Source organism: Pezoporus wallicus, unplaced genomic scaffold (assembly GCF_028554395.1).
Source record: "Pezoporus wallicus isolate ANWC-B61680 ecotype Strahan unplaced genomic scaffold, APGP_CSIRO_Pwel_v1 scaffold_3294, whole genome shotgun sequence".
NCBI classification, from domain to species: domain Eukaryota; kingdom Metazoa; phylum Chordata; class Aves; order Psittaciformes; family Psittacidae; genus Pezoporus; species Pezoporus wallicus.
Window position 1 is genome coordinate 13,273,593 of NW_026635478.1, and position 25,458 is coordinate 13,299,050.

At 37.6% G+C, this 25,458-nt stretch overlaps 1 protein-coding gene across 3 annotated transcripts; it reads left to right on the forward strand.

Moving 5' to 3' along the window:
• The first annotated feature begins 3,335 nt into the window (after window positions 1–3,335).
• ABHD18 (abhydrolase domain containing 18) lies at window positions 3,336–22,268 on the forward strand. Of its 3 annotated transcripts, XM_057428562.1 has the most exons (14): window positions 3,336–3,397; window positions 4,275–4,383; window positions 7,381–7,465; window positions 8,232–8,332; window positions 9,914–9,992; window positions 10,082–10,166; window positions 10,962–10,989; window positions 13,264–13,402; window positions 14,159–14,248; window positions 14,972–15,073; window positions 16,393–16,765; window positions 18,783–18,945; window positions 19,564–19,747; window positions 21,488–22,268. In XM_057428562.1, exons 2-13 carry the CDS (start codon window positions 4,292–4,294, stop codon window positions 19,613–19,615), a joined length of 1,389 nt encoding a protein of 462 aa, XP_057284545.1. In that variant the 5' UTR covers window positions 3,336–3,397; window positions 4,275–4,291; the 3' UTR covers window positions 19,616–19,747; window positions 21,488–22,268. The 3 variants fall into 3 exon arrangements, with proteins under 3 accessions (XP_057284545.1, XP_057284529.1, XP_057284537.1); XM_057428546.1 differs by lacking the exons at window positions 3,336–3,397; window positions 4,275–4,383; window positions 7,381–7,465; ... (2 more) ...; window positions 10,962–10,989; window positions 21,488–22,268 and having other exon boundaries at window positions 9,909–9,992; window positions 19,564–20,319; XM_057428554.1 differs by lacking the exons at window positions 3,336–3,397; window positions 4,275–4,383; window positions 7,381–7,465; ... (3 more) ...; window positions 10,962–10,989; window positions 21,488–22,268 and adding an exon at window positions 11,097–11,217 and having other exon boundaries at window positions 19,564–20,319.
• Window positions 22,269–25,458: the final 3,190 nt, after the last annotated feature.

Sequence of the window (25,458 nt, forward strand, 5' to 3'; positions counted from 1 at the left end):
GACCCCCCCGGTGCTGCGATCCCCCTCACGGCCCGTCCCAGCCAACCTTCGCGGCGGCCTCCGCCGTCAGGGGGCGCTGCCGCCAACGGTGGGCGGGGGCGAGGCCGGGGCCGGGAGGGGTCGGTGTGCACTGGTCGCGCGCGCGCGCGCGCGCTTCCGCTGAGAGCCGTGCGTGCGTGCGAGCGTGCGTGCGTGCGTGCGTGCGTGCGTGCGTGCGTGCGTGCCCGCCCTCCCCCGCCCGCGCCTGGGGCTGGCCCCGCCCTTCTCCCTCTTCGTCTGTCTTCCCGCCCGCCCATGTGGTGCCCGGCGCCGGAACGCTGGTTCTCAGGTGAGTGACCTTCGTGGGGCGGTTCGTGTAGGAGGAGACGGGAAGGAAGGGAAAGGTGGCTGGCTACCAGCCTGCTCGGCTGTCCCCTGAGGGCGAGGAGGAGCTGTGCGCCGCCGGGGCTTCCCTCACGGCTTTGCCCAGTCCCGGGGGATGCTGCTGGTACGTCGCAGGCGCTGGCTGAGGTGGCCTTGCCCCGCGGCGAGTTACCGACCCCTGTCCTGGCTAGGGGGGACGCACTCCGTGTCCGGGGGGCCGCTGAGTCCCCGACGCGTTAACTGACTGTTAGGGGCGTGGCAGCCTGAGTGGGTTTCCCCAAGCATCCCGTGAGATATACGGGTGTCGGCGGGAAGCCGGCTGTTGAGCCCTGCACTTCGGACCGGGAGGTGCTCGGGTTGGCACCCCAATCGCTCATAACTGAGCACGGGGCGGGTGGATTTAAAGGCGGGAGGTAGGCAGCGATTGGGAGCCGCTCAGCGGGCGGGCGGTGTAGCGCTTCAGGGTTAGGCCCCTTTGTTTATCCGCAGGTTCCTCTGTATCTGGCCTGTGAGATTGTTGTGGGGCTTGTTTCTGGCTTGTCAGCGTGACATTTTTGTGGTTTCTTGTCTTTCTTCTACTGAAAGACTGCTTTAAAAAAAACCGAAAAAATAAAGCATGACCTAACGTTAACTGGGAGAAAGGTTCTTAAGAAATAGTAATGGGGCAGGGAGTTTAAGGACTTGGCCTTCAAAAATAGGCATATCTTCTTTGCTTTTTCAGCTTGTTTGCTTGATGGGAGCTGAATGTTTGTATTCATGAATAGAAGTACTCTGGGCCTTTAATAAAGTCTTTATGTACTTTCCAGTGGTGTTTTTCTTGTAAGCAAAATGGCATTCATTGGGTAAAAAGGAACAGCTGACTTTTTATGTATTGAATTTTGGATGAATAATGTGTCTGTTTGTATGAAATAAGTCAACATGCCAAAAATGTGTAATTAATATGCAGCATGAGGATTCTGAAAGCAAAGCAAAACATGCTTTCTACAGCAAGGACGTAAGTATAGTTTATCTGTAGGTTTCCATGTCTTTATCTCTGGAAAATACTATATTAAAGTGCAGGGGGGTTTTAGTGCCACTTCTTAATGTGCCTTTATCTATTACAATTTCTATTCACAACTTTAAAGTTACGTAAAGCTTACAGCGTTAGCAGTATATTCATTAAATATTCATAACACAGGTACTGTATCTTGGGCTATGCAACTATGTGGGATCTTTATTAGGTCACTGTTTCCAGCTGGCCTGTCTTACAAAGGGATGGTGACGTGACACATGTGGAATCAAGTTGTGGAACAAACTCAGGTCTTATTCCAAAGCAAGCTCTGCTGATTCTTTTCTCAAGTTCACACTCTCGCTGCTAAAATACACTCTTTATTTCTACTGTGAAGTTGTAGAACTTCAGCCTCCAACAGCTGGGTTTGCCTTTTCTGACAGTGAAAGTATTTGTATTTGTCTTTCTATGTAGACACTGATGGGCAGTGACTGAGGCATGCCTGACCCTTTTGTTACTGAGATAAAAATAGGGCTCATCCTTCTGTTTTGTTTGTCTTGCTAATGTTTCTGAGAAGTTCCATACAACATACTTCATGTACTTGAAATATTATTTTTTGTTTGATGTTTCCTGTACACTTTCCAGTAGTGGTGTAATCTTGAATATGGTTAATTGAAATATCCTGAATTACCTTGGAGTCTTTATTCAGTCAATGAACTAGAATATTCATAGGATGAGACAACTCTTTTTACTCCAGTCAATCTTCCATTTAAATATATTGGATTTGCTTAGAAACTTATTTTGGCATACTCTTGGTGCAATAGAGAGAGTTCATCAGGCCAGCTTTTGAACTTGCAGCAAAATCAACATCTTTGTGTTTCTCTCTTATTTGGCTTTTTTGGAGAGGATTGAAAAAAAACCACAACAAAACAAACAAAAAGGCCTAAACAACCAACTAACAAAACATATGAGTCTGCTTTGTTAAGCATCAAAGCATTAATTAATATTTCTTTTCACTGTTACTGGTAAGCAGTGTACCAATAGAAATGCAAACCCAGTTTCAGTATATTTTTGACAGCATTGATTTACTCCTGTGTACTCACTCTGAACTGTTTTCCCAGCCCCGTAGAGGGTCTGCTCTGTATTACTGTCCCTGTCTCTGCCACCCACTTCTCTTCAAACACCAGGAAAATGCCAAGCTGTCCCCCTGCTCCAAAAAGCAGAGGAGGGACCCTGCAAAGGCTACCAAACGCTTCCCATCTGACAACCCAACAGCATGTGTGGTCAATGGATATCTCCAGAATGGGCAAGGAAAAAGACTATATTGAAGTTGTGATTCTGTTAGACCAAGCAGGTACGGGTCAGAATAATGAGCTGACAGAGTCAGCTGTTTGCGACTGGTGGAGTACGAACTCGTGTTAAAATATGAGGTCCCTACTTTGACTCTCTGATGGTTTCAAGTATTTATTTCTGCCCTGTGGTGACAGCATATAGAACTGTGGTGGCTTTCTAGAATGCTTGTTCTAGTATTGATGTACCTTAAATTGTCTATAATTTCTGTTTTGGTAATAACTTATTCTAGGTGTTAAGAATCAATATATGGAAAAAAGAAAAACACTTTAAGCATTGGCTTTTTAGAAGTGCAAAGAAATGTGTTTGTTAATCTGACCACAATTTTTACTCGTTATATTCAGACAAGTGTATTTTAAGAATAACCATGTTAAAGTGTGGCAGAATAAATGAATTTTGGATTAAAATGGAAAAAAAAAAAATACCCTGCTTTGGAGTGCAATGAAGTTTAGTCCATTTAGTATGGAGGGACCTGGAAATACTAGAAAATAGTTGAAGGTCACTTGCTAACCATTTATTATTAAATCTGTTGTTTTCTTAGGTGTACACAGACCTTGGAGGTTTTTTTTTAATTGAATCACCTGTATCCTGCTAAGCAAGAAACCAAATTAAAATTCTCTTCCCACTTCCACACCCCCACCCCCCCCCCCACCCCCCTCATCGGGAAAGCACAGTAGTGGCTCCCTGTTTACTTCAGTAAGTACTGCTTATGCTCAGCTTGTCTAAAATCTTGTTTCCTTTAGCTATATTCGGGCTAGTGTATTTGCTAAAAGAGAAATTACACTGGTGAGGATTTTGATGGTGTGATATCTTCCCTGAAGGAAATGGGAGTATCACTTTCAAAAACATAAGGAATGAGTTGGTGAAATTTGAAAAGGAATGAGTAAAATAAAGGTTAGGATATATGTTTAAGACTCCAACAAAGACAAGCTTACAAAAACAAGCTTTCTCTGCATCAGTACTTTTTTTTTCTTTCTTATTTTTTTAATCAATGAATAATTACATAGCCAGAGATCTAGTCTTCTAATTGTTTGAATATTATTTCAAGCTTCCTTTCTGAGATATGTTTGTGAAAGCCTTGTGTTGACTGAAAAACTTTTGCTGTTGCTGCTATATTGACAGGGCAGAGATCAATGCCACTCTTAGTTTTATCAGTTCAATTAAAGTACAAGTTGACTTTAGGACTGGTTGAAGATGTCGTTCTGTGACCTTGTGTGCCTCTTCATTTGGCTTGTCATCAGTTACTTAATAAATTTCTGCTTAAATTAGGCATGTTAAAACCCTACTCCTAAATGCCATTTTCCTAAAAAAAACAAAAAAAAAACCAACCAAAAAAAAACCAAAACAGGCAAACAAACAAAAAAACCCTACCTGGAGTTTGTATTACCTGCACTTGTATTTTGTTTAACATGAAGATAATTGACCTGAAGGTCAAGGTTAACTTCCTTGGAATAAAATGGTATGGCTTTTCATTAATAGAGACAACAGAATAGGAACCTGGTCTGTGTTACAATCAATGAACTTGCCACTCAGCCCGTTTAACTGCCTTGTTTGCATTTGTTCTTTTTTCTAGATGTCAGTTTGCTGCTAATGGGTGTAAGTAAATTAGATGTCTTGTACAGAAAGCTTCTCCTCACTAAACTTTTCATCAGAGGATGGGGAAAGCCAGAGGATCTGAAAAGGTGACTTGTTAAGGAATAACAGCATAAACAGTACTTCTTATTAAAAAAACCCTAACCCATCCCTTGAAGTATCAGCAATTGTTACTGTCCTGTTTTTAAAAACAAACAAAACTGTTTGTTCTGTTTGGAAAACCATTTTTTTTTTTTTTTTAATTTAAAGGGAGAAACTGGTTTTAAAAGAAGTCTTTGAGTGGTTTGCTCAATGTTTGTGTTTTAAAAGGCTCTTCTTGAGAGAATGTATGTGTCCAGTTTGATTTTTCACTTATGCATATATAATAACATATTTCAAGCAGCATCTCTGAAAATGATTTTCTAAAAACAAAACTTGCTGAATTTTTGCAGAGGAGTTGTTCTGTGTAACATTAAAAAGGATCTGGCTAGCTTTCTATAACTTCTTAGTAATAGCAATGAGCTTTACAAGTGTAAGATGTAAACAGAAGTTTCTCTTGTAGCCCAAAGTAGTAAACTTGTTCTTTTTAGATTTCTTGAAAATAAGGAAAAGAAAAAATGGGAGTTAGTTCTTACTTTATTAGCTGATTTTTATTAGTTATTATTAAGAGTAACACCTGGAAGTTGAGCATGTGCATTTCTTAAGTTTAAATATTAAGTGAATGAACAATATGTATTGTGCATCACATAAGATTTAAATAGGAAATGATAAATTTTCTTCTAATAAGCTATTTCTTATGTATTTGAAAGTCAATAATGAAAATTTTAAAAAAGTGAAATAAAATTTTGTTCACTGTCGATAGCAATGAAATTATGTGGGAGATTATTTGTTTTTAAGTCCAAGTGAAATATCTCATCTTGAAATGGCACTTGGATTGCTTTATACGTCTCTTTAGTTGATTTTTCTCTTAGTAGCAGACTTTCCTGCAAAATAAGAATGCTGGCTTTTTAAAATGTTTACTGTTGTTGGAATAAGCAAAAAATGTTGGGTGTTTTTTATGGCAGCCTTTCTGTATTATGTTACATGTGCGTGTATCTGAAATAGTACATTTTAGTGTTATCAAAACCCTCTCTTAAAAACTATTAGGTTCTTGGTGAGACATGAAGTTTAACACCCCCATCCTCATTGCCCCCCCCCCCCCCCCCCCCCAGCAGAATTACTATCTATGTAGGGAAACTTCTGGCTAATTCTGCTTTTAGCTTTTGCAATTCTAGGCAAGGCTTTTCTCTTGCATGACATCCATAAGGGTACTCACACATGTCAAACAGAAATAAGGAGGCATTGCTGGTAGTAATAATGGGATTGGCTATTCATTTTTCATAGAAAGGGGGGAAGCCTCTCACATGAGATCAGAAGGAGTGGGGGAAACATGAGGCATGCTTGCTGGCCAGCTGATCTGGGACGTGGAAGAAGAATTTGTTCTATATATTCTTCCTGAATGGGAAGAAGATGAGCTGTTCCCCCACAGTTTGGATTCACGTGAAGAAGAAAGAATACCACCTCCTCCCAACTCCTCACACTGTCTAGTGGGAGGAGGGAGCACCACTCCCTATATGCATGCCAGAAACAGTGTCAGCATTTTTCCCTTTTTTTTTTTCTTAAGTGATTGCTGTGAGGCTCCATTAGAATAAATTATGTAATTTCTTAATCTTCAAGCATTAACTGAGATTAATTGATATTACGGACTACCCTGCCTACATGTAATCTGAAGTTTTGTGTGCACACCCTTGATGTGATGACTGTTGATGTCCTAATGCTTTATCCTTATTGACAAGAGTTGAAATTCCTCTGACACGTGCAAGATTTAGCCTTCATTATCCTCTTAACTGTAGAGGAAGTACATGAATGCAATATTTTTGGAAGATTGAGTGTGAAACAGAACATGTCTGCTTTTAGTTTACCTCCACACTCACGTGTGTATTTACAAGCACAAGAACAGGCAAGCTATTCTTAGCATAGAGTTATTTAAGGTTGAGGGGCCATCTTGAGGGCATCTAGTCCAAATCCCATTTCAAAACAAAGCTAACTTCTTTCTTACCTGATTCATGTCAGTTGGCAACGCATTCATTTGATTTAGAAAAAAAAATAAATCCCTTGAGGATAGAGATTATTTATAGTTTCCCTGGGCAACTTTTCTGGTGCGTGAACACTGAATAAAATCTTTTACTCTGTTCCAGTAGGAATTTCCTATGTTGTAATGCACAGCCGTTGCCTCTTGTCCTCTCGCTGTGTAACTGTGAGGAGAGTCTTGTTTCATTTTTTCTGTAAGACGCTGCAGCCCATATAAATAGCAGAAGAAAGCAACCAGATTTCCCCATTACCCTCCTGTTCCCCCGGCAATGCAAACCCTCTTCCCTCGGCCTGCTGGCTGCTCTCTTCCTGAATGCAGTGTATACTGTTGGTCTTCCCAGCTGCAGGGGTGCACTGCTAGCTCACGTTCAGCTGGCTGTCCACCAGAAACCCTGTGTGTTTTCCTGTAGAGCTGGAAAGTTCCCATCCTGTATTGTTGCATGGTGCTGTTCTGTCCTAGGTGCAAGATTTTGCAGTTTAATCATTGAACCTTAGGATGTTTGTTGACCTATTCCTCCAGCTTACCCAGGTGGTGCTTAATGGTAGCCTTACCTTCCAGCTATCAACTTTGCCCTCCAGTTTTTGTCATTCATGAACTTCCCCGAGTCCTGCTTGAAGCTTGTTTCCAGCTAGATCTCAGACCATTGTATTGGCAACAATACTTTGGTGTGGGCAGCTGAGCTATTTCTTACTTTGGCTGAAAAATTACATAACTTTTCAACATATCAGGTGTAAAATGCTGTTTAAGAGCTGTGCAGCCATAAGCAATATACCTGAATTGTTTTGGGTTTTTTTTGAACTGAAGAACATTCTTATATACCTACCCTTTGGTAACTGATTAATCTGTAAATGCACAACTGGCTTCATAACTTTTATTTTCTTTGTGGTTTACTTTAGCTCCTGAAATTTCATGCATGTATCTTCTCTTTTTTTTTAGATTAAAAGTTGAATCTTCTCTACTTGTTTCCTTTCAACAGAATATTCGAATTCAGAAAGATTATTGGAAACAGGGAAAAATGCCAGACACTGGTTTCAAAAGATTACCCAGTGTTCATTGACAAGGTACTTACAAGCAAGATGTGATGCAGTTTAACCAAATTTATTTTCCCGATGGTACATAAAGGTGAAATTAACTTAATATTTACCAGGCTGCTTTTATAGAATTGAATCTTAATATCATGTGAATTTATGTTTTCCTGATGTCTGAATTAAATCTAGGAAGTGTGCATAGGGGACAGAAATTAAGAGTAGTTCTAAAGTCAGATAAATGTACTTCTGGTCAATGCTGTGGAAAGCTGAAAGCTTTTAACAGTTTGTTGTTTTGACTTTTTAATATTTTTTTTTAATTGATCTGCTGTGGATAGAATTTGGATGCAATGGCAAAAAAGTGAAATGGGCTTGGAAGGGATGGAAAAATGAGTGGTTACGTTGGCTGCTAGAGGAGAATGAAACTGAGAGAATAGAGCAGTGGCTATACAGCTCCTGTTTTATTTTTTCCTCAGTAATATGATAGTTGGGGTGTGGGATGTCAGATCTCAAAGCTCAAAAAATGCTGAAAACTTAGTATGTGTTATGAAAGATATTTAAAATGGGACAGTATTACACTTTATTCATTAATTCCTTTAATAGGTGATTTAATAAAAGCAAAGTTTGAAACAAATGTTTGGACTGTGTTGATAACGTGTATGCCTATTTGAAACAGACTTCAGCTTTGGGTTTTTTTTCACTACATTTTTATCCTATAACAAATTTGTCTGTTTTAAGAAATTGGCTTTCAGAGTAAGTTAAATTCTCTGAAATGTATGCTATCATCCCATTTTCTCTGTAGGTTGAGGAGCAATCTGACTGTAAAATCCTTGAGGGGCACTTTATTTCGCCATTGGCTCATTATGTCCCAGGTATCCTGCCAGTTGAATCTCTTATAGCAAGGTGAGAGAAACCAAGTGCTATTTCCTTTCTGAAACTAGTACTATAGTGAAATAAGAATGGTCTGTAAGTAGTTTTATTGTGAAGCTAATTTATTGTGGTACAAATTCTCTGTAAAAGATTTCAAACTGGTTTTTGTACTAACGTTGGAATAGATTTTGATCTCAAAAGTGAAAATAAATACATGTAATAGTTTAATTAGTGCGTAAATAAATTAAAAGTCCCCTAGAAAGTACATACTTTTTTGGTGTAGAAATCATATTGCACAAAGCTTTGGAATACCCTGGTTTTTTTTAATAATTTGGTTGTTTGGTTGTTTGGTTTTTTTTTCCCGAATGAGCAGGATACTGGAAATGAAGGACAGTAGTTCTTTGTTTTATAGGTAGCAAGAGAAGCTGTTTATGTGAAAGAAGCCTGTCATACTATAATTGAAGGAACAATTCCAGTTTTCCATATACACTGAATACAAATATTGTGTACAAAGGTACCCAGCAAGCTGGATTATCCCTAATAATCAGAAGAAAAGGGAGCATAATTTCTTTTCGTTTTGAGCTAATCTTTTGTGATGTTTTTTTTTTTTTTCCCCAAGCTTTGCTTAGTAACTTAAATGTTAAACATAGAAGTTTGTCAGTGCAGGTTGATACTGGCATTGTCAATTTTATCGGTTGGTGGTTTTATGTGCAGTCAAACATGTAGCACTAAGGAATGTCAGAAAAAGTTTGATAGTCAAAATATCAGTTCTCTTTTGCCCCTCCTTGGGTTAGAGAAAGAAACTGTCTCTTAAGATTGTTGGACGAATTAGTGCCATACTGGAAAATATAGTATACTGATTGTTTCTTTATATATGTTCCCTTACACTTTGTAGACAAATTATGCTAATTGTTACATTGAACGGTATTGTTACAGCTTTGAAATGCTCTACGAATTTCCCTTAAGGTCATTGTGCATCGTGTGAATAATTTTTTCCAAAGTGTAACGCAGCTGTAGGTAACAGTGCTCCATCTTGTGGGGGAAATGCTAGTGGCTCAGAAGTGATTTCTTCCCCCCGCCCAGGAGTTAGGCTGTCAGTAACTTGAGTAGCAGCAGCAGATGTTGAGTAATTGTTGTTGTGTATAGAATAGCTCCATTGTTTGTATGTTGGGGTTTTGATTTATTTTATTTTATGTATTTATTATTTAATTTAAATATACTGCTTGTCTTAATCTTCGATTTCAGCTGTTGTGCCTCAGGAGAGAAATAGCAGTGCTGCCTAGGAGAGCTAGTCATACTTGTTTAGGCTACTCCTCATCTGAAGTTCCATTCCTCCAGTCTGCAAAATTTAAATAGTGATGATGACATAGTGGTCTTTTTTATGGACACGATCTTGCAGCTTGGGTCCTTTTCTTGTTTGGGATTTACTCTGTTTTACTTTTGGATTCCTTTCTTTGTTGTATGTGTTTATGAAAAATTATATTGCTGAATCTCTGGCAGTTTCCCTGCATGGGTTAGAAAAATACTTTGTCTTTTTGTTTTAGACTAATTTCTGTGGTATAGCTTGTAAATAGATACACTTACTTTGCTAAAATAGATATTTGTTTCTCACAGATTTCAGTTCATCATACCCAGAAGATGGAACAGCAAGCACAGACCTGTGTGCATTCATTTAGCAGGCACTGGAGACCATGTGAGTATGCAAAATGTAAAATTGATTGTTACTGAGTAATTTAAGATTCAGATTTTATCTTAATATATGTTTGTGCATCTTATCTTTAGCACTTCTGGAGGAGACGCACATTAATGGCACGCCCAATGATTAAAGAAGCCTGTATGGCTTCCTTATTGCTAGAAAACCCTTATTATATCCTTCTGTGAAAAGCACCATAGTTATTCTATTCTCATTGGAAGGTAGAAGACTTATGACACTGGTATAATATCTACTTTGTGGATTGATTTCCAGTGGACTTCTCAAGTGGACAGAAGCAAAGAGCAGTGTATTGCAAAAACACATTGTGGAACACAGTTAATACAATGCACTGCTTTTATACCAAGTACTGCTTTTCTGATTTTTGACGTTTTTAAAAATGTCTTTGACAGCTTCTTACTGCAGTGATTAAAGTTCTGGTATGAATCCATGTGCTGATCAAAGTACTGGTATGATCCCTTTAGCCATGACAGAGTGAAAGCTATGCCTTCATTCGGCATCATACTGTGTGACTTCTTTCCTGTCATCAACACATCCAGAAGGTTGCCTCTCTGGCCTTCCTTTCTCAAATGCAGCCCTTTGGTACCTCAGGGACTTTGAGGAAACTTGTTGCTACCATTTAAAATTGGGGTGGGTTGAAAAAAAAAAAAAAGGTGAATTTCTGTCCTGTCATCAACTCATCAGTAAGTTCTATAATACTGCTATTCAGTTTTATTAAATACGATGCCTAGTTACACTTTTTTCCTACCCATATGCCTAACAAAAGTAAAATCTTACATTGCAGACTACATCATTAAACTACATGTAAGTTCCAGTTAAATGTTTGGGGTTTCAGTTCCAAATTTTAATTAATCTGTGCTATTTGTGATTTATTTAATTTTGTTTGTTTGTTTGTTTAATTGCCAGTTTTTATGTAGAAACTTTTTACTTTCTTTAACTTGAGTCTTCTACATGGCTGTAGAAAACCTAAGGATCAATTGTAAGTATTACTGTTACATTCATAGATGCTGTCCTTTTGAAATACCACCTTTCATTTTTCCTTCAAGAAGCTCAAAGTGGTGTAAACTTTGATAATTTATTAAGAAAAAAATATGTCCCAAGCATAGAGCACTTGTAACCTGCTAATGTGAAATTGTCTACTCTCTGCTAGACTGCTTTGTCATTTCTTGTGTTAAGAGATCACAGTGATCAAGGAAGTTTGCACTGGGTGAGCATTCAGTGTAGAGTGAGATGAAGCAAATTGTGTGAATGCACGCACCAGTTTATTGAAATGTATGCAATGCATGTACCAATTTATTTTCCTGTTCACAACTGTACATGTACAAATACTGCAATTATAATACAGACAACTGTGGATAAGCTTTGTGCAGATGTATTTCCCTATTATAATTGCTAAGATTTTGCTTTTCCAAGGTATTTTAAAGATTTGCAGTCAGACATGTAAATAAATGTGGTGTTGCTTGTTTGTTAATCAGTGGAAGCTGTGCAATGTTCAGTATTTTACAGGACTTCCTTCCTCAGTTTCTTAAATATGAATTCAGAAGCCTAATTAGGTGGTCCTGGTTTTTTGCTTTTCACGTTTTCTGAAGCACTGGAGTATTAACAAAATTAAGCAGGGTATGTGTCTGAGACAACGCTGCAGTATTAGTCAACTACTATTTCTTAAAGTCCAAATATGAGTTGGTGTTTTAATCTGAACTTGGACATTAACATGAGTAGAAAATGCATGGAAGGTGATTTATTTTTAACCCTGTCCTTTCTGTTAGGACTTGACCTGGAGCACTGTCTCATACTACAGCATTTTACATTTTCTAGATTTTATTTGGATTTTCTGAATCCAAAAGCTTAAAAAAATACTTTAAAGGAAGAAAAAAATCCATTTAAAAATTGTTTCGTTTTCAAAGCAGTTGCAGATTTCTATCTATTTTGGCGTAAGGATCACTTTTTTAAAGAAAAAAGTTTGACATTAACCAATGAAGAGAATTGTTGTAAAATTGCTTTTTTTGATAGGAAAACTGCTTAAATGTGTATTTATTATTGCATTTAGAAGTAGAAGATTATAGGAAAGTGACAGGCGAGTGTGTTTTGAAATCCATCCATTGGTGGGTTTTCTCCAGTTACTGAGAGTCTGATGCAGAAGGATAAACTAAATATTTTGGTGAGGATATTTCTGGCTCAGTTCTCAGTTGTCCAGCTTGAGGACTTTGTATATGCGTGTTGTAGAGGAGGATTCTTTGAGAGGGGAGTGCTCAGTCTAATACCACAATCAGCAGTTGTTACTTCTTTGGTACAAAGTTGCAGAGCAGCAGCTTAGGCTTAGTTAATATGCTTGTAGCTATTTAATAAATATAGCAGCTGGAGGGAACTGAAGAATCTCATAACAAAGCTGTAGGAAAGAATTACATTAGCTTATAAATACTGGCCTGCAGCAGCGCAGTTCATTTCTGTGACTCGCACAGTAAGCTTTGTCCTTGTGCTTCAGAGTGTCTCAAATGTGATTGCATGCTGGCAGAAGAAGCCAGTAAGTAGCCTTTTGTAACCTGTGTGATACTGAAAATACACAGCTCCCTTCCCTAAATTAGAGATGTGTTAATTGATTTGTAAAACACTTCCCCCCCCCCCCCCCCTTTTTAGCGCCTCTGATGGTTCAGCTGAATAGCTTTTTACCTTTTTTTTGTTTGTTTCTTCTGTGTTTTAATGCTTTACAGTACCCTACATGAATTTCTCAGTACCGTGCAAACTTCCCGCTTCACAATTTCAGTCTTACAGTGACACTGATGAGTGCTTGCAAAGCTGACATACTTATGGGTCTTCAAATGTTGTGTGCAATTTTTTAATGATGTAAAACAGGTAAATAATAGGGAAAAAATAAGAAAAAGAAAAAAAAAAAAACCCTGTTTCTGCAAATGAGATGTGTGAGTGTAGTCTAGGATTGTATCGCTTTGATTCCACTTCTGAAAGATCTGTTATAGGTTTACAGGACAGAAGAGTACTACTAATGAGATTCTAATGTTTATTATGCTGGAAGCTTAGCAGGTATCTTGTTTCTAGTCCTCACTTAGATGAAAATGTACATGTGCCAGAGAATCTGGACTTGCTTTTTTTCTCCTGCTGAATCAACAGGAAAGTTGAGCTCCAAAGTTCTCTGGGACTGTAAAAAGGCTTTGTATGAAAGTATGTATAGAGTGATGAGAACTGTCAAAATCTAATCTTAGAAAATAAATGCTATATTTTCCTTTTCTTGGGAGAAAAGACGGTCATGTTTAAAGAATGTCTCGGACCTGTTCGTGATGGGAGGAGCTCTTGTTCTAGAGTCGGCAGCTCTTTTGCACTGGCTAGAGAGAGAAGGCTATGGACCACTAGGGATGACAGGAATATCCATGGGAGGACATGTAAGCCTTTATATTTCAGTAATTTTTGTTTTAACTTCTCATTTGATCATTTAGCATATGGAAATAATTTGTTTTATAGTGTTCCCCTCAGAAGTATTTCAAAGTAAACAGAGTTGTGAGGAAAAAAAATTTTCCAATTCTCATGTTCTGTGGTGCTGAATCGGTATAATCCTCATGGAACCCTTTGTCAGCTATCTCCTGGCAGCCTTAATAAGAATATAAGCTATAATTATGGTATTTTCCACAAGGAGAGGAGGGAGAAATGTTTTCTGAAAGAAGGTCTGTACTGATCAGTTGATAGTTTTCCTTCCATCCTTCTTGCTTAAACTTCTGTGCTTGAATGCGCTGTGTGAAATACCTCCTGTTTGTAGTCATGTTGTAATTGAGGTGACTTTTGGTGTCAGTTCTATTCTCAACTCATCTTGTTTTCCTCAGTTGATCACAGAAGATTTCTGTGGTGAAGTGGTTAAGATTTTGTGTATCACACTGTTGCATATTCAAACTAAAACAGCAGTGTGTTAGTAACATGCTTGAAAGACTAATGACAGTTAAAATATTACTGCTTGCGTCTTTACAGATAATCATTTGTCTATGCAACATAGGTACAAAGCATATTAAAACAACATATCTCTGTTTTGCTTTGGCACTGTGTATTTGTTTGATACTGTAGAAACAAATAAATTGAAGGTAAAAGAGTACTTTTTACCATATTGTGAATTCTATATTAAAATACGTAATAAGTGCCTTTGATTCTAGATGGCTTCACTGGCAGTGACAAACTGGCCTAAACCATTGCCATTGATTCCGTGTCTTTCCTGGTCAACAGCTTCTGCAGTCTTTACTACGGTAATTAACATGTATTTTTGTTCATATGCTAGAATGTAATCAGATAAGTAAGTTAAGAAGTTTGGCTTGGCCACATTTACCTTTTCAGTTAGGGCATTTAGTTACCCTTCGGCCTCTATTAGTGACTGGTGGCAAAACCCACCCTTCCTGCTCAGGATATACAACACATGATAAGGAAGGTAGCTTGGAGCTACTTCAGTGGGTCATTTACCAAATGAGGGGCTGGGGCTGGTTTGTGGGACAGTGATTAGAATCCTGCTCTGAATTGTGAGGTGATGAGGAAGCATGCCATGAAAACATGTTTTCTTCTGTTCCAAGCCTGGCTTAAATAAATGAGTAACAATGCCACTACTACCATGAGTGGTATCCTGTTATCGCTGCTGCTGCTGGGGTAGGTGAATGAAAAAACTGGCTTTGACGCCCATCATGGGTTTAGCACAGTTTAGATGTGTGTAACCCCTACGTTGGACTGTTTTCTGCCTTCTTTCCCCCCCCTTTTTTGTGTTGCTTGTTTTTTTAAAGGTTGGTAGGTTTCCATGTCCTATGCTGTAATAAGTGGTTATGATTGAATCACAGTATATTTAAGGGTTATCTGGAAACTTGAGCAGAATTCCACTGGAAAAATCAAGTCCCAGAGAGGAACAGATCAATTTTGTCTGAGTATCACTGAAAATGATGTATGGGTTTTACTTGTGTACCAGACACTTGTGTTTATCATCTCAGGGTGTGCTGAGCAAAGCGGTGAACTGGAGAGAGCTAGAGAAACAGTATTTTACACAAACTGTTTATGAAGAAGAAATCATTCAAATGCTTGAATACTGTGGAGTAAGTATAGTTTATTTTCCCTATTGGCTAATACTGCTGATCTTATAAATAATGTCACTTTTTACTTTCAGGAAAAGTAGCCAATTGTTAACTAAACCATGTTTGCCTGTAGTTTCCATAAGGAAACAACAATGTAAGGAAACAAGCCTTTGATAAATTTAATCTTTGAAGGAAAACCTTCTGAAAAACAGAAGTTAATGTTTTGTGTGTACAATGTGTGTTAAGTATAGACATTGCTACAAGTTTTTTCCCGTGACTACATGTAGTGTAATCTGCAACATAAAATTAATTTAATCAAAACATTGACACTGTAGATAACATTTCCCAGTAACTGGCTTTATAGTCTGGAAAACCAAGAGCCTGGCATGTAAACATTAAAACATGACTTATTGCCCTTTGAAGCAACTGCTTCCAAATATTCAATGCTGTAGAATATTTTTAATACATAGCAACATTAAGTTACTTTTCTAGGTCTGTCTATTTCTGTTTTTATGGGTGCTGTTAGCCCTCCCTCAGCTTTAGACTTTTAATGCACAGGCATTTGGGATACACATGAGGGAGAGCTTTGTAATCGGCTACTTCCTCCTTACGAAATATAATTTATTGTCTATGTATTAGTTCTTGCTTTCTTGTCTCTTTTTTACTAGGGTTGAAAGGCTTTTCCCAAGGGGAATTTTGTTGCTTCATGGCTCTTTTAGATTGGAGTGATAACTTTTTGAGAATTGTTTATATGTTGCAACAATGTCTTCTAGCCAATTCTGATAAATCACTTTTCCTAAGATTCTTAGCTTTGTGACAGTCCTTTTTCAAATATCCTATGACTAGAGAAGAGGGGCTGGGTTGGAGATAGTTACTTAAGCACTTGCCGTTTTAAGTAAAATACACGCCAGGAACACTGATGGAGCAGACAAAAATGAAAGATGTTCAGCTTGTGTCTTCCTAGTGGTTAGAGATGGTAGATTTTTCAGTGCTAAACCTAACATTAGACCTGGTCACATGTGTTTATTGCCCAGAAATTTAAGCTTAAATGAATGCAATTATAAATTCAGGTTTAATATAGAATTAAACCCAAACATTTGTATAATAAGCTACTATATGTAAATACTTAATTTTTTAAGCCAAAAGCAAGGCAGAATGAAATTATAAAGAGGTTATAACGATCAGGATTTAATGCTGGAAATAACAAGTACTGTGAACAGTACCATTTATATATATTTTTTTTTCCTTTTTTTGATACTGAATTTATCTTAAAAATAAGATTAATCAACTGTTTTAAAGGGGAAGCCCTTAATGAATAATGACCGGTTGTCTTTGTTTAGACGGATTCCTTCAAGATGGGACAAGACTTTGTTAAAAACTTCCCTGACAGTGTAGACAGCCTGAAGGATGTGGACATGACTTCAAAAATGTTCAACCTTGATTCCTCAAGCAAAACTGTATCTAAAGAAGCTGTTCACAGCTTTACCACAAGTACTCTAAGTGCCTCATCAGAAAGACTCTTAGCACAAGATGCTCCTAAAATGCAGTGCATAAATCAAACATTTTCAACCAGTAGCAATAGCAAAAAAAACTTAAGCAGCTCACAAGAACACAGGATAAATAAAAAGAGAAAGAGTGACACTTTACAGAGAGAATCCTTAAGGTTCATGAAAGGAGTAATGGATGAATGTACCCATGTAGCTAACTTCTCAGGTATGTATTTACTTGTTTTAATGTGCAGTTTGGGAAAATGAATAACATGATGGAAAGAAAGGTATTTTTTCTATTCTCTGTTGTGTAAACCTGCTGGCAATTTAGCTGAAATAGAATATCTTGAGAGTTATTCAGTAGCAGCTCTTTACCACTCCATTTCCTAATTGTTTTTCTGTTTATTATTAATGGCCAACTAATGATAAAGTGAATTAAAAATTTGCCTTTCAATACCTTTACTCATTTGTAGCGTGCATTGCGGTTGCTATTTTCAGATATGAGTTAGTGCACATTTGTATTATTTAAGAATAAAAGAATCTGTGTGATGTGAGTAATATCTAGAGGTAGCTAATCTCCTAATAGATTCAAGTAAATCTCGTAAAGCAGAAATCTGTTACTGATTTCAGCTAGAAAGTACCCTAAAAGGTGAGAACCAAGCTTGGATTAGACAACTGTGACTTGTAAAAATACACAGAAGTTCATAATGGGACTGTGCAGCCTAGTGAATATTGTGTTTCCCAAGACAGCCATAGAGGGAGCTGTAGCCCAGCAACCCTTAAATCTCATGAACCTGAGTTTCCTTTTGTCTGGGACAAACCCCTTTCAATGGCCCACTTGCAGGCAATGCAAACAAGTGATTTCTTCCTGTTGCTGATTGAAAGGGTTATGCTGGTGTGAGGGCTCTCAACATGTCCTAGAAACGTACTTTGACTTCAGACATGTTTCTGACAGTGCTGTCTTTGAATGGCAAAATGTTCTTGATACTGAGACCCTGGCATTTAGTGCTCCACTGAATATACCCAAATATTTCTGCACTAGCACAGATTTCTTGATTTGGACAATTTCTTGATTTGGACAATGTCCCACATCACTGCTAGCCAGGGATGCTTTGTGACAAATACTAGGTAAGTGCTTTCCTTAAAGCTTTAAAAGTTATTTCAGTAAACAGAAAAAAACCTGTAAGCCTTAATTCTAAGTACAAACATTCCTGTTTATCTAGACACTTATCAATGTATCACTTAGCTAAAGTGTTGGCCTTTCTTGAAACTTAAGAGGATCTGTGATCCCAATGCACTTGTCCAAGTGATGTAGTCCTTTGTGTCACTTGTCTCCTAGATCTCCATGCTCTGGGAGACATTGCATCCCCTACCAGAGTATCCTTGGAGTGTGTCTAGAGAAGAGCTTCAGAAAGTCTGCCTAGCAGTCAGATTTCATGGAATGTTGAATGGAAAACTAGAATCTATCTTAGTATTCCATGTACTCTATATGTGATCTGATATACATGAAAGGAAAGGGTCTAAATTATTTGTGAGCCCTCATTGTAAAATATCTTGGCTGGTCATTCTTTATCATACCACATATATTCTTTGTGAAGGTAGAACTGTGCTGTGTTCAAATTCATTTTTGTGTTATTTTTCTCAACATCATTTTGTTGTTATTTCTGTTAGTAATATGATTAGTGCAATTCTGGTTATGAGTAATAAATATATATATATAATAATAAGTTGGGATTTTTATGTTTTAACTAAAACGTGTAGGAAGCAGAAAAGAAAGTGAATACACATTGTACTTTGTCCTCTCGTGTTAAAAGTTGTCTTTTTTCTTATCCTTGAGGAAAAAAGAAATCATATGGAGCTCCTACTTTGCTGAATTTCAGGTGTCTCTTAGTTCTTTTTGCTGAAAACAAAATCTCAAAGAACTCATCTCATTGCAGTAGAGTTTTGTTGATAAAGACAATTCTCATTATTCTCCAAACACTTGTGAAATTGTCTGCTCTAAGGAAGGGAAAGGGGTTGATTAGTTTGTTTTTCTACTAATGGCCTCTACTGGTGATAGTGTCTACTGTAATGTCAGAAAACAGATAAATTCCACTAGAGACTTCAGAAAATATAATTTTATTAAAGCTTAGAATAATTTCATTTTTTTATAAATAGAGAGGACTTTTACAACAGAAATCTCAGCTGATGTGTTTCTGTTTTTTACCTGTGATTAATTCAGTTTTGATTTGTTTTTTCTTTAGTTCCCGTTGACCCAAGTTTAATCATAGTTGTACAAGCAAAGGAGGACGCATATATTCCTCGAACTGGGGTACGCAGTCTTCAAGAAATCTGGCCTGGATGTGAAATTAGGTACTTGGATGGAGGTCATGTGAGTGCCTACCTGTTCAAGCAAGGACTCTTCAGGTAAGATAAATGGGAAAGTTTAACTATGATTGAGAGCTTAAACCCAGAATTTTAAGACACAACATTTTTTTTCTAAAAGCAAGTCTGCAACTATTCTAAAGTAACAAATGTCAAATACTGCTTTGAAGAACAAATTATCAGATCTGAATTTACTAAATAGTTGTGCTGTTAATTTTAATATAAGGAATTAGTAAGGCTGTACATCCCATTTAGGAGGTCTAAGCAACAACAAAAAGGAATAGCAATTTACAACGTCAAGGTATGCTAACCACTAGTTTAATGCTGTTTAAAACTTCTGAGCCTTATTTGCTCAGAAATTATAAGTTATGCATGTGTCTGACCCATCTCCAGACATGTTTGAGTGGAAAACTCCAAATCTGTTAATGTTTGCACTTGTATTAAAGTTGGTAGACAGTTCTACTCATTCCGAAACCTAAATATATTTACAGAAGTGAAAGAGAAGGAGAAAAGGTTACTTAATATCTCATTCTTATTGAATGTTGTTTCAAAACTGTGATAATAGCTTTGTAAATATACTTGTAAGTATATGGAAATACACAAATTGTATCTGCCCGTTCCCAAATTATACAAATTGTCTTCTTTTTATCCTTGTTTTAGACAAGCAATTTATGATGCATTTGACCGCTTTCTTCAGAAATACGCAGTTTAAAAATCTTCATAATGTATTCAAACTGTTCTCATTTTCCACTCACTGGAACTCATATTTGGAAAAGAAGCCTCTTGCAACACTGAGTAGATGATCACTGATTTTGACTGGTTTAGGTAACAATTATCAAAAATGGTAAAGTACCAGCACTAATTCCATTTCAAACAGATGCCGTTCTGACACGCTTGCTTCATCTTTACCCGTGAAAAACAAATGGCAGTATTTGTTAGCTCATGAATGATTCATGTACTTTGTGTTTAATCACATTGTGTGTTCCTTTAATTCTGAATGAATTCTGGATTGTGTATCAGTTGAAAACAGACCACTCTAAGTATTGAAAGAATGTAAAATTTGCTGTTGGGCCAAGGTGCTCTCTTGCGTTCAGTATTTTTCTGGTTTGTTCCAGGTACCTCTTGCTTCCTTGTCTCCTTGCTGTCCCTATTGTGTTGTAGAATGGCTTTGGCAGCACTCAGCCTCTTGTGTTTGTCACTGATTTTCTCTTATTACAAATTGAAAAAGAGCTATAGTAGAAAAGGTAGCAAAAAGAGACTTTCAAAGTTCAATAGAACGAGAGAGAGGTATTTTCATTCAATGAGTTTGAGATTTTTCTGCCACTGAATTAAATGGTGCCATTCTGGAAGAATCATGTAGCAGTTTGTTGAACAGTTACACAAGACCAAAATAAGTGAAAATGGAGTGTCTAGTAATTAATTGTTTACATGCATTTGGTTGGATAACATGAACTTGTTCTTCTGGATTTTTTCTTTTAGAACATGAGAGGAAATAAAAATATAATATTTTTTATTTAGAAGCAGTGCCACAAAAAGTCTGATTCTAAGCAGTAAAGTCAGCAACAGATTACATGGTGCTATAAAGACCTGTTTTTTAGGTCCTTTTTAAAGTGTACTCAGTGCTGAATTGCAAAATACAGTTTCACAATAACATTAAACATGCATGTGAGACTAAGGGTTATTAAAACGGTTAAGTTAGCTCCTCATTTTTCAACACTTTTTTAATTGGGTGGGAAATTTAAAAAAAAGTATTATATTTCATAAAATCCAAAGTCTGTTGTTTCATCTTTTGGGGATCAAAAGTGCCAACAAACTACAGTAGAATGAAAGGTTGTCATGCATCAGCTGTCACATCTTATTTCATGGTAATCTCCTGTGACATTCTTTTAAAGCTAGTTTGCAGAGAAGTTGCAAACTGAAGCCTTCAGTATTAATTTTAATACTGTAGTGACCAGTTGCATGGAAACAAACAGAAAGATCTAGCCATTTCTTGGGGTATGTGACTCCCACACCTTTCAAATCAAAGCAGTTCATTGATTTGTTACTAGTGTAAGGGTTTTTAATAGACAAAGTATGAAGCAAACAAAACTCAGTTTGCATAAATATATTCTCTTGAATTTTAGTCTGGCAGTGTCTGGGAAGAAAACATGGTTCACTAGAAGATCAGATAAGTTCAGGTAAAACTGAACTGCAACAATTTGTAATAACCCAAATTATTTAACATACAAATTTACTGAAAATGCAGAATAAGTTACATTCTGTTGGAAGTTGTTTCTTTCAAGTGTTTCTTTCATAATTTCTTTACACATTTTTGGGTTTTATATATATTAGGAGCAAGTGTGAAGTGACTAGCACATTTAAATATATTAAAACGCTATGTCAGAAGGTTAGGAATCAAATGTAAGTAAGCTTACAAATTTAAAAACTGAACACTTGAATACTAAAAGATTTGTGGGGTTTATGTTTTACAAGCTCATTCATCTACTAATGGTGTTTTACAAGACCATTGTCTGCTGTTCACCAGCTTGTTTAGATCTCGCATTGTAAATGTATTTGTGTGCTTTATGTTCTGTTTCTGTTGCAGCTATGAGAAAAGGAGATAACTGATGGCAAGGGAAAAGCATGGGTAGGTGGAAAAGATAGATTTTGTAAGGAGAGGAGTAAGCACAAAATCCATCGACTTCTCTACGCTACAAAAGTATAACATGCAAAGTAAATATTTTCAAAGCGCACAATACTAGGAATTACACAACTGATGGGAACTTGACATCCTGAGGTTAGTGTTGTGATGATATTACTAACAAGGTTTAAATTGCCAAAAGGGCGTGCAATTCACAGAACCAGATTTATGCTAAGGCAACTCCTGCTTGTGGGAGTGTCTTTTGGAATAAGTAGTGAAAAACTAGTCTCTGAGAAGAATGAGAAATCACACTTCGTTATGTGACTGAAGTAATGTTGCCAAAAGCGAAAGCCCACTAAGAAGCATGTAAGAAATTTCTCAGGTTAGAATAACAAAAAGGAAAAATGAGCTCTATGATCTATTCCTGCAGTTATCAGACACGGGAAGCTTTTAGCTGGTCTGGGAAGGGGGGAATATTGCTGTGTAAATGTTTTTTAACCTTTGGAAAATTGACTTTTTAAACCAAATTTTAAGATTAAATCCTAAGAAAACATAATTGTTAATCCACTTTGATGTTGAATGAGAATGTGATTTTTAATACAGCAATTGCATGAGAAAAATGTTGGAATAAGGTTCTTGCACTAAATCCAAAGAGCAGGTAAGCCATCCTGTATGTCTTGAATTTATTGTAAAACTGGCCTTGATCATTTTTGTTTGAATGTTTTTCAATTAAAAAATAAACACAAAACAACAAACTGGGTGTGATTTTTTTTTTTTTTTAAATTTCTTTTTCTTTCTGATTAACAGGAATTCAGAATGCATCTCAATGTCATCCTCTAATCCTTTTTATTCCTACTAGTACTGTGTAGCACAAGGAGTTAATCTACAGTACAAGATAAGCTTCATGTAACAGTGAGACTGCTGTCATGTTTTTCTACATGCCGTGCCTAATAAAGAGAACAAGCTTATATCATCTAATTAAGATACCATTGTCATTCCACATTTGTACTTTTCAGTGGCTTCATTATGCTGGAATTTCCCAGATCTATTTAAAATCCCTTCTGCTTTAAGAGGGTCTAAAATCTGTACATCTTCCTGCTTGCTGCTGTGTTCCGAGAAAGGGTGTGTTGTATCACAGTGAACTCAGAGCGTAGTGTAGGACTGTCCAGCAGCAGCTGAAAAAATTACCCTTGCTGCTGGTGGTTGCTCTTGCAAAGTGGGACAGTGGTGGTCAGATTTTGGAGTGCTGCTGCTGAAAGACATCCACAGGAAAGGGGGTATTACATGCTAGCTGAAAGGCTGCTTTGAACAGATAGCTGTAAATGTTATGGCAGCTGCATCTTTGAGGATCAATTTTATTTTGGTGCTAAGTTATGCTGTCTGAAAAGTGAAGACTGTGGTAACACCTCTGTGTACTAATACTAAGACTGACAAAATATGAGGACAAATAGAGTGGGTAGTGCATTTTGTCTGCATTTGAAAGGGTTAGGTCTGATGTGTTACCTGTGGGTAACCCAGGTAGTTTTAGTGTTTTGTTTACATGTTTCTCTCCTGGCACTTAAGTGCTGATCACCATTCAGAACAGAACATGTCTATTCATTGTCAGATGGAACCTTTTGTAATTTTCTTCAATCTGAAAAATAATGTTCCTCAAAAGTAACTAGGCAGCAATTGTTAATTTTTTTTTTTTAGCAAGGATAGATCACTGTAGAAAGGTACCAGTACATGGAGGAATGGAGTCTTGTTGCTTTTTCTTGCAGGAATGTCATACCGTGTCATGTCCCATCCCTGGCAGTGTTCAAGACCAGGTTGGATGGGGCTTTGAGCAACCTGGTCTAGTGGAAGGTGTCTCTGTCTCTGGCAGTGGGTTGGAACCAGATGAACTTTAAGATCCCTTCCAATCCAAACCCTTCTACAGATCCTATGTATATAGATACTTTTTAAGAAGATTAGAAAGTGAAAATCCCTGGAGCCTTGGAATGCTATTTTTGCTTAGTAGCTGCTAATGTTTTGAGGCAGTTGATACTATTTTTTATTTCTGTTAATTGCTTCTGTCTTGTGTAACTTTTTTAAAATGTTGATCTTAATTACAGTTGGCTGGGAAGGGAAGTTTCTTTATCTCGAGCTGTCAGGTTGTATGTCAGCTCGGCTGTAATGATAAGTTACACCGTATTGAAACAAGGTTCCTATAGTCTGTAGGCATGTAACGCCTCATGAAAAACTGTGCCATGAGTAAAATCCTACTACATTATGCAATCCTGTAGTTTACAGTGTTTCCTGGTACGCTTCTACACAAGATGAAACATCAGCATTAAAATGTAAAGCAGCTCCTAACACTTGTTACTCTCTTGGTTTGGTGTAGTGTAAACGAGCTGCTTTTCAAAAAAACGACTATTTTAAATGCTGTGCCAAAGAAGTCCGACTTGCCCTTCTGGAAAATAACAAGAGGGATGATACAAAGTGGACAAAGAGTTACTGATTAGATTTGCGCAAATGTAGAAGCTTTTTACGTACTCTTCAGGCCCAGTCCACCTGATGAAGTATACAGTAAGACTTCTGCTACACAAAGTTAGCAGAACAAGTATGTACAAAAAGTCCCCAAGATGCCCCAATTCTAGTCACCTTTACTGTGGTTAGGTTTTTGTTTTGGGGGGGGGGGGGGGAGGGAGGGTTGCCCCAACATACTTTTAATCAGTTTCTTGCTTTTTTCCGGGTCTGTTCAGGTTCCTGCACTGCAGTATTGCAGTGTTCCTCAAGTCCCAACTGGCCTATGTCTGCTTCCTTACCTGCTAACAGTTGTATGAGAAAAGAAGGAAACGGGAGGTTAATCCCCTTTTTACGGGTGGCTTAAGTAGGCCCCTGTACTTTCAGAACACACTAACCCATGCTTAACTTCTGAGTCTTACATGGGAAAACATTGGAACAGGTATTGTGATTGATATTCCTGTTTCCAGGAAAGTAGATGTAAACATGTACAGATACTGGCTTTTTTCCCCAGTCAGAATTATTCACTAAGAACTCTTTTGTCATAGATTTGTCACTGCAATATGCAATTGGCATGTCCTTGATTAGTAAATTAATTGCATCTGAAAAAAATCAAGTTCCCCATTGCAAAGAAAAAAGCTTCTATAAGTTTGAAGATTTGCTTTAATCGTTTACACCTTTTTCTTGGTGTAAAGTCAAAAAGGAAGAAAGAATATGTGTGACTTTTTGAACAAAAAGCACTTGGAAGCATTAGTGATTTTTTTCTCTCTATTTACTAGAAAGAGAAATTCCTCACTTATTTCCAGTGTTTAAAGCTTAAATCTGCAGTTACGGAATTGAAGTATCTATGTGGTTAGCTGATGGTAGCATAACAATTGTGGTAGATATTTTAATTTCAAGCCCTTACCACAAAAGGTCATTCATTTCCTAGTAGCTTGAATAAAGCAGCAAGCATCTCCGGGGTTCTTTGAGGTGGAGTTGGGCCTCCACCAGGTGATCTGAGCTCATGTCACTAACTGGCTCCCTGCTTGGACAGGAGGTGGCCACCAGCCGCACTGTGACAATTTGAAGTGCTTGATGTCCTCTGTTCTTCAGAGCTGAGAGAGGAAAAGATGTCTTAAGGTGTAATCAAGGAAAATTACAGGAGCAGTAGGAGATTGCAGGAAGGGTGATTGAGTGCATGGTGCAGTGGCTTTCCTCATTCTGTGACCATAGTGCTTATGTGGTGATGCAGTGGCAGAAATGCAGAGCCTCCTTGTGAATCCAACAAGTGTGTACAAGAACTATTGCAAAGTGTACTAGTGCAAGATGATTTCTGGGAGGTTTTTGGCAGAAAGTGGAAAGGCAAAGGACACATGGTGTGATAGTGAAGGCTCATGTCTACTGCAGTGCTTAGATGATGGCAATTTCCTCACTACTTGGGCACAAGTGTGTTCTCATGTGCCTGTTGA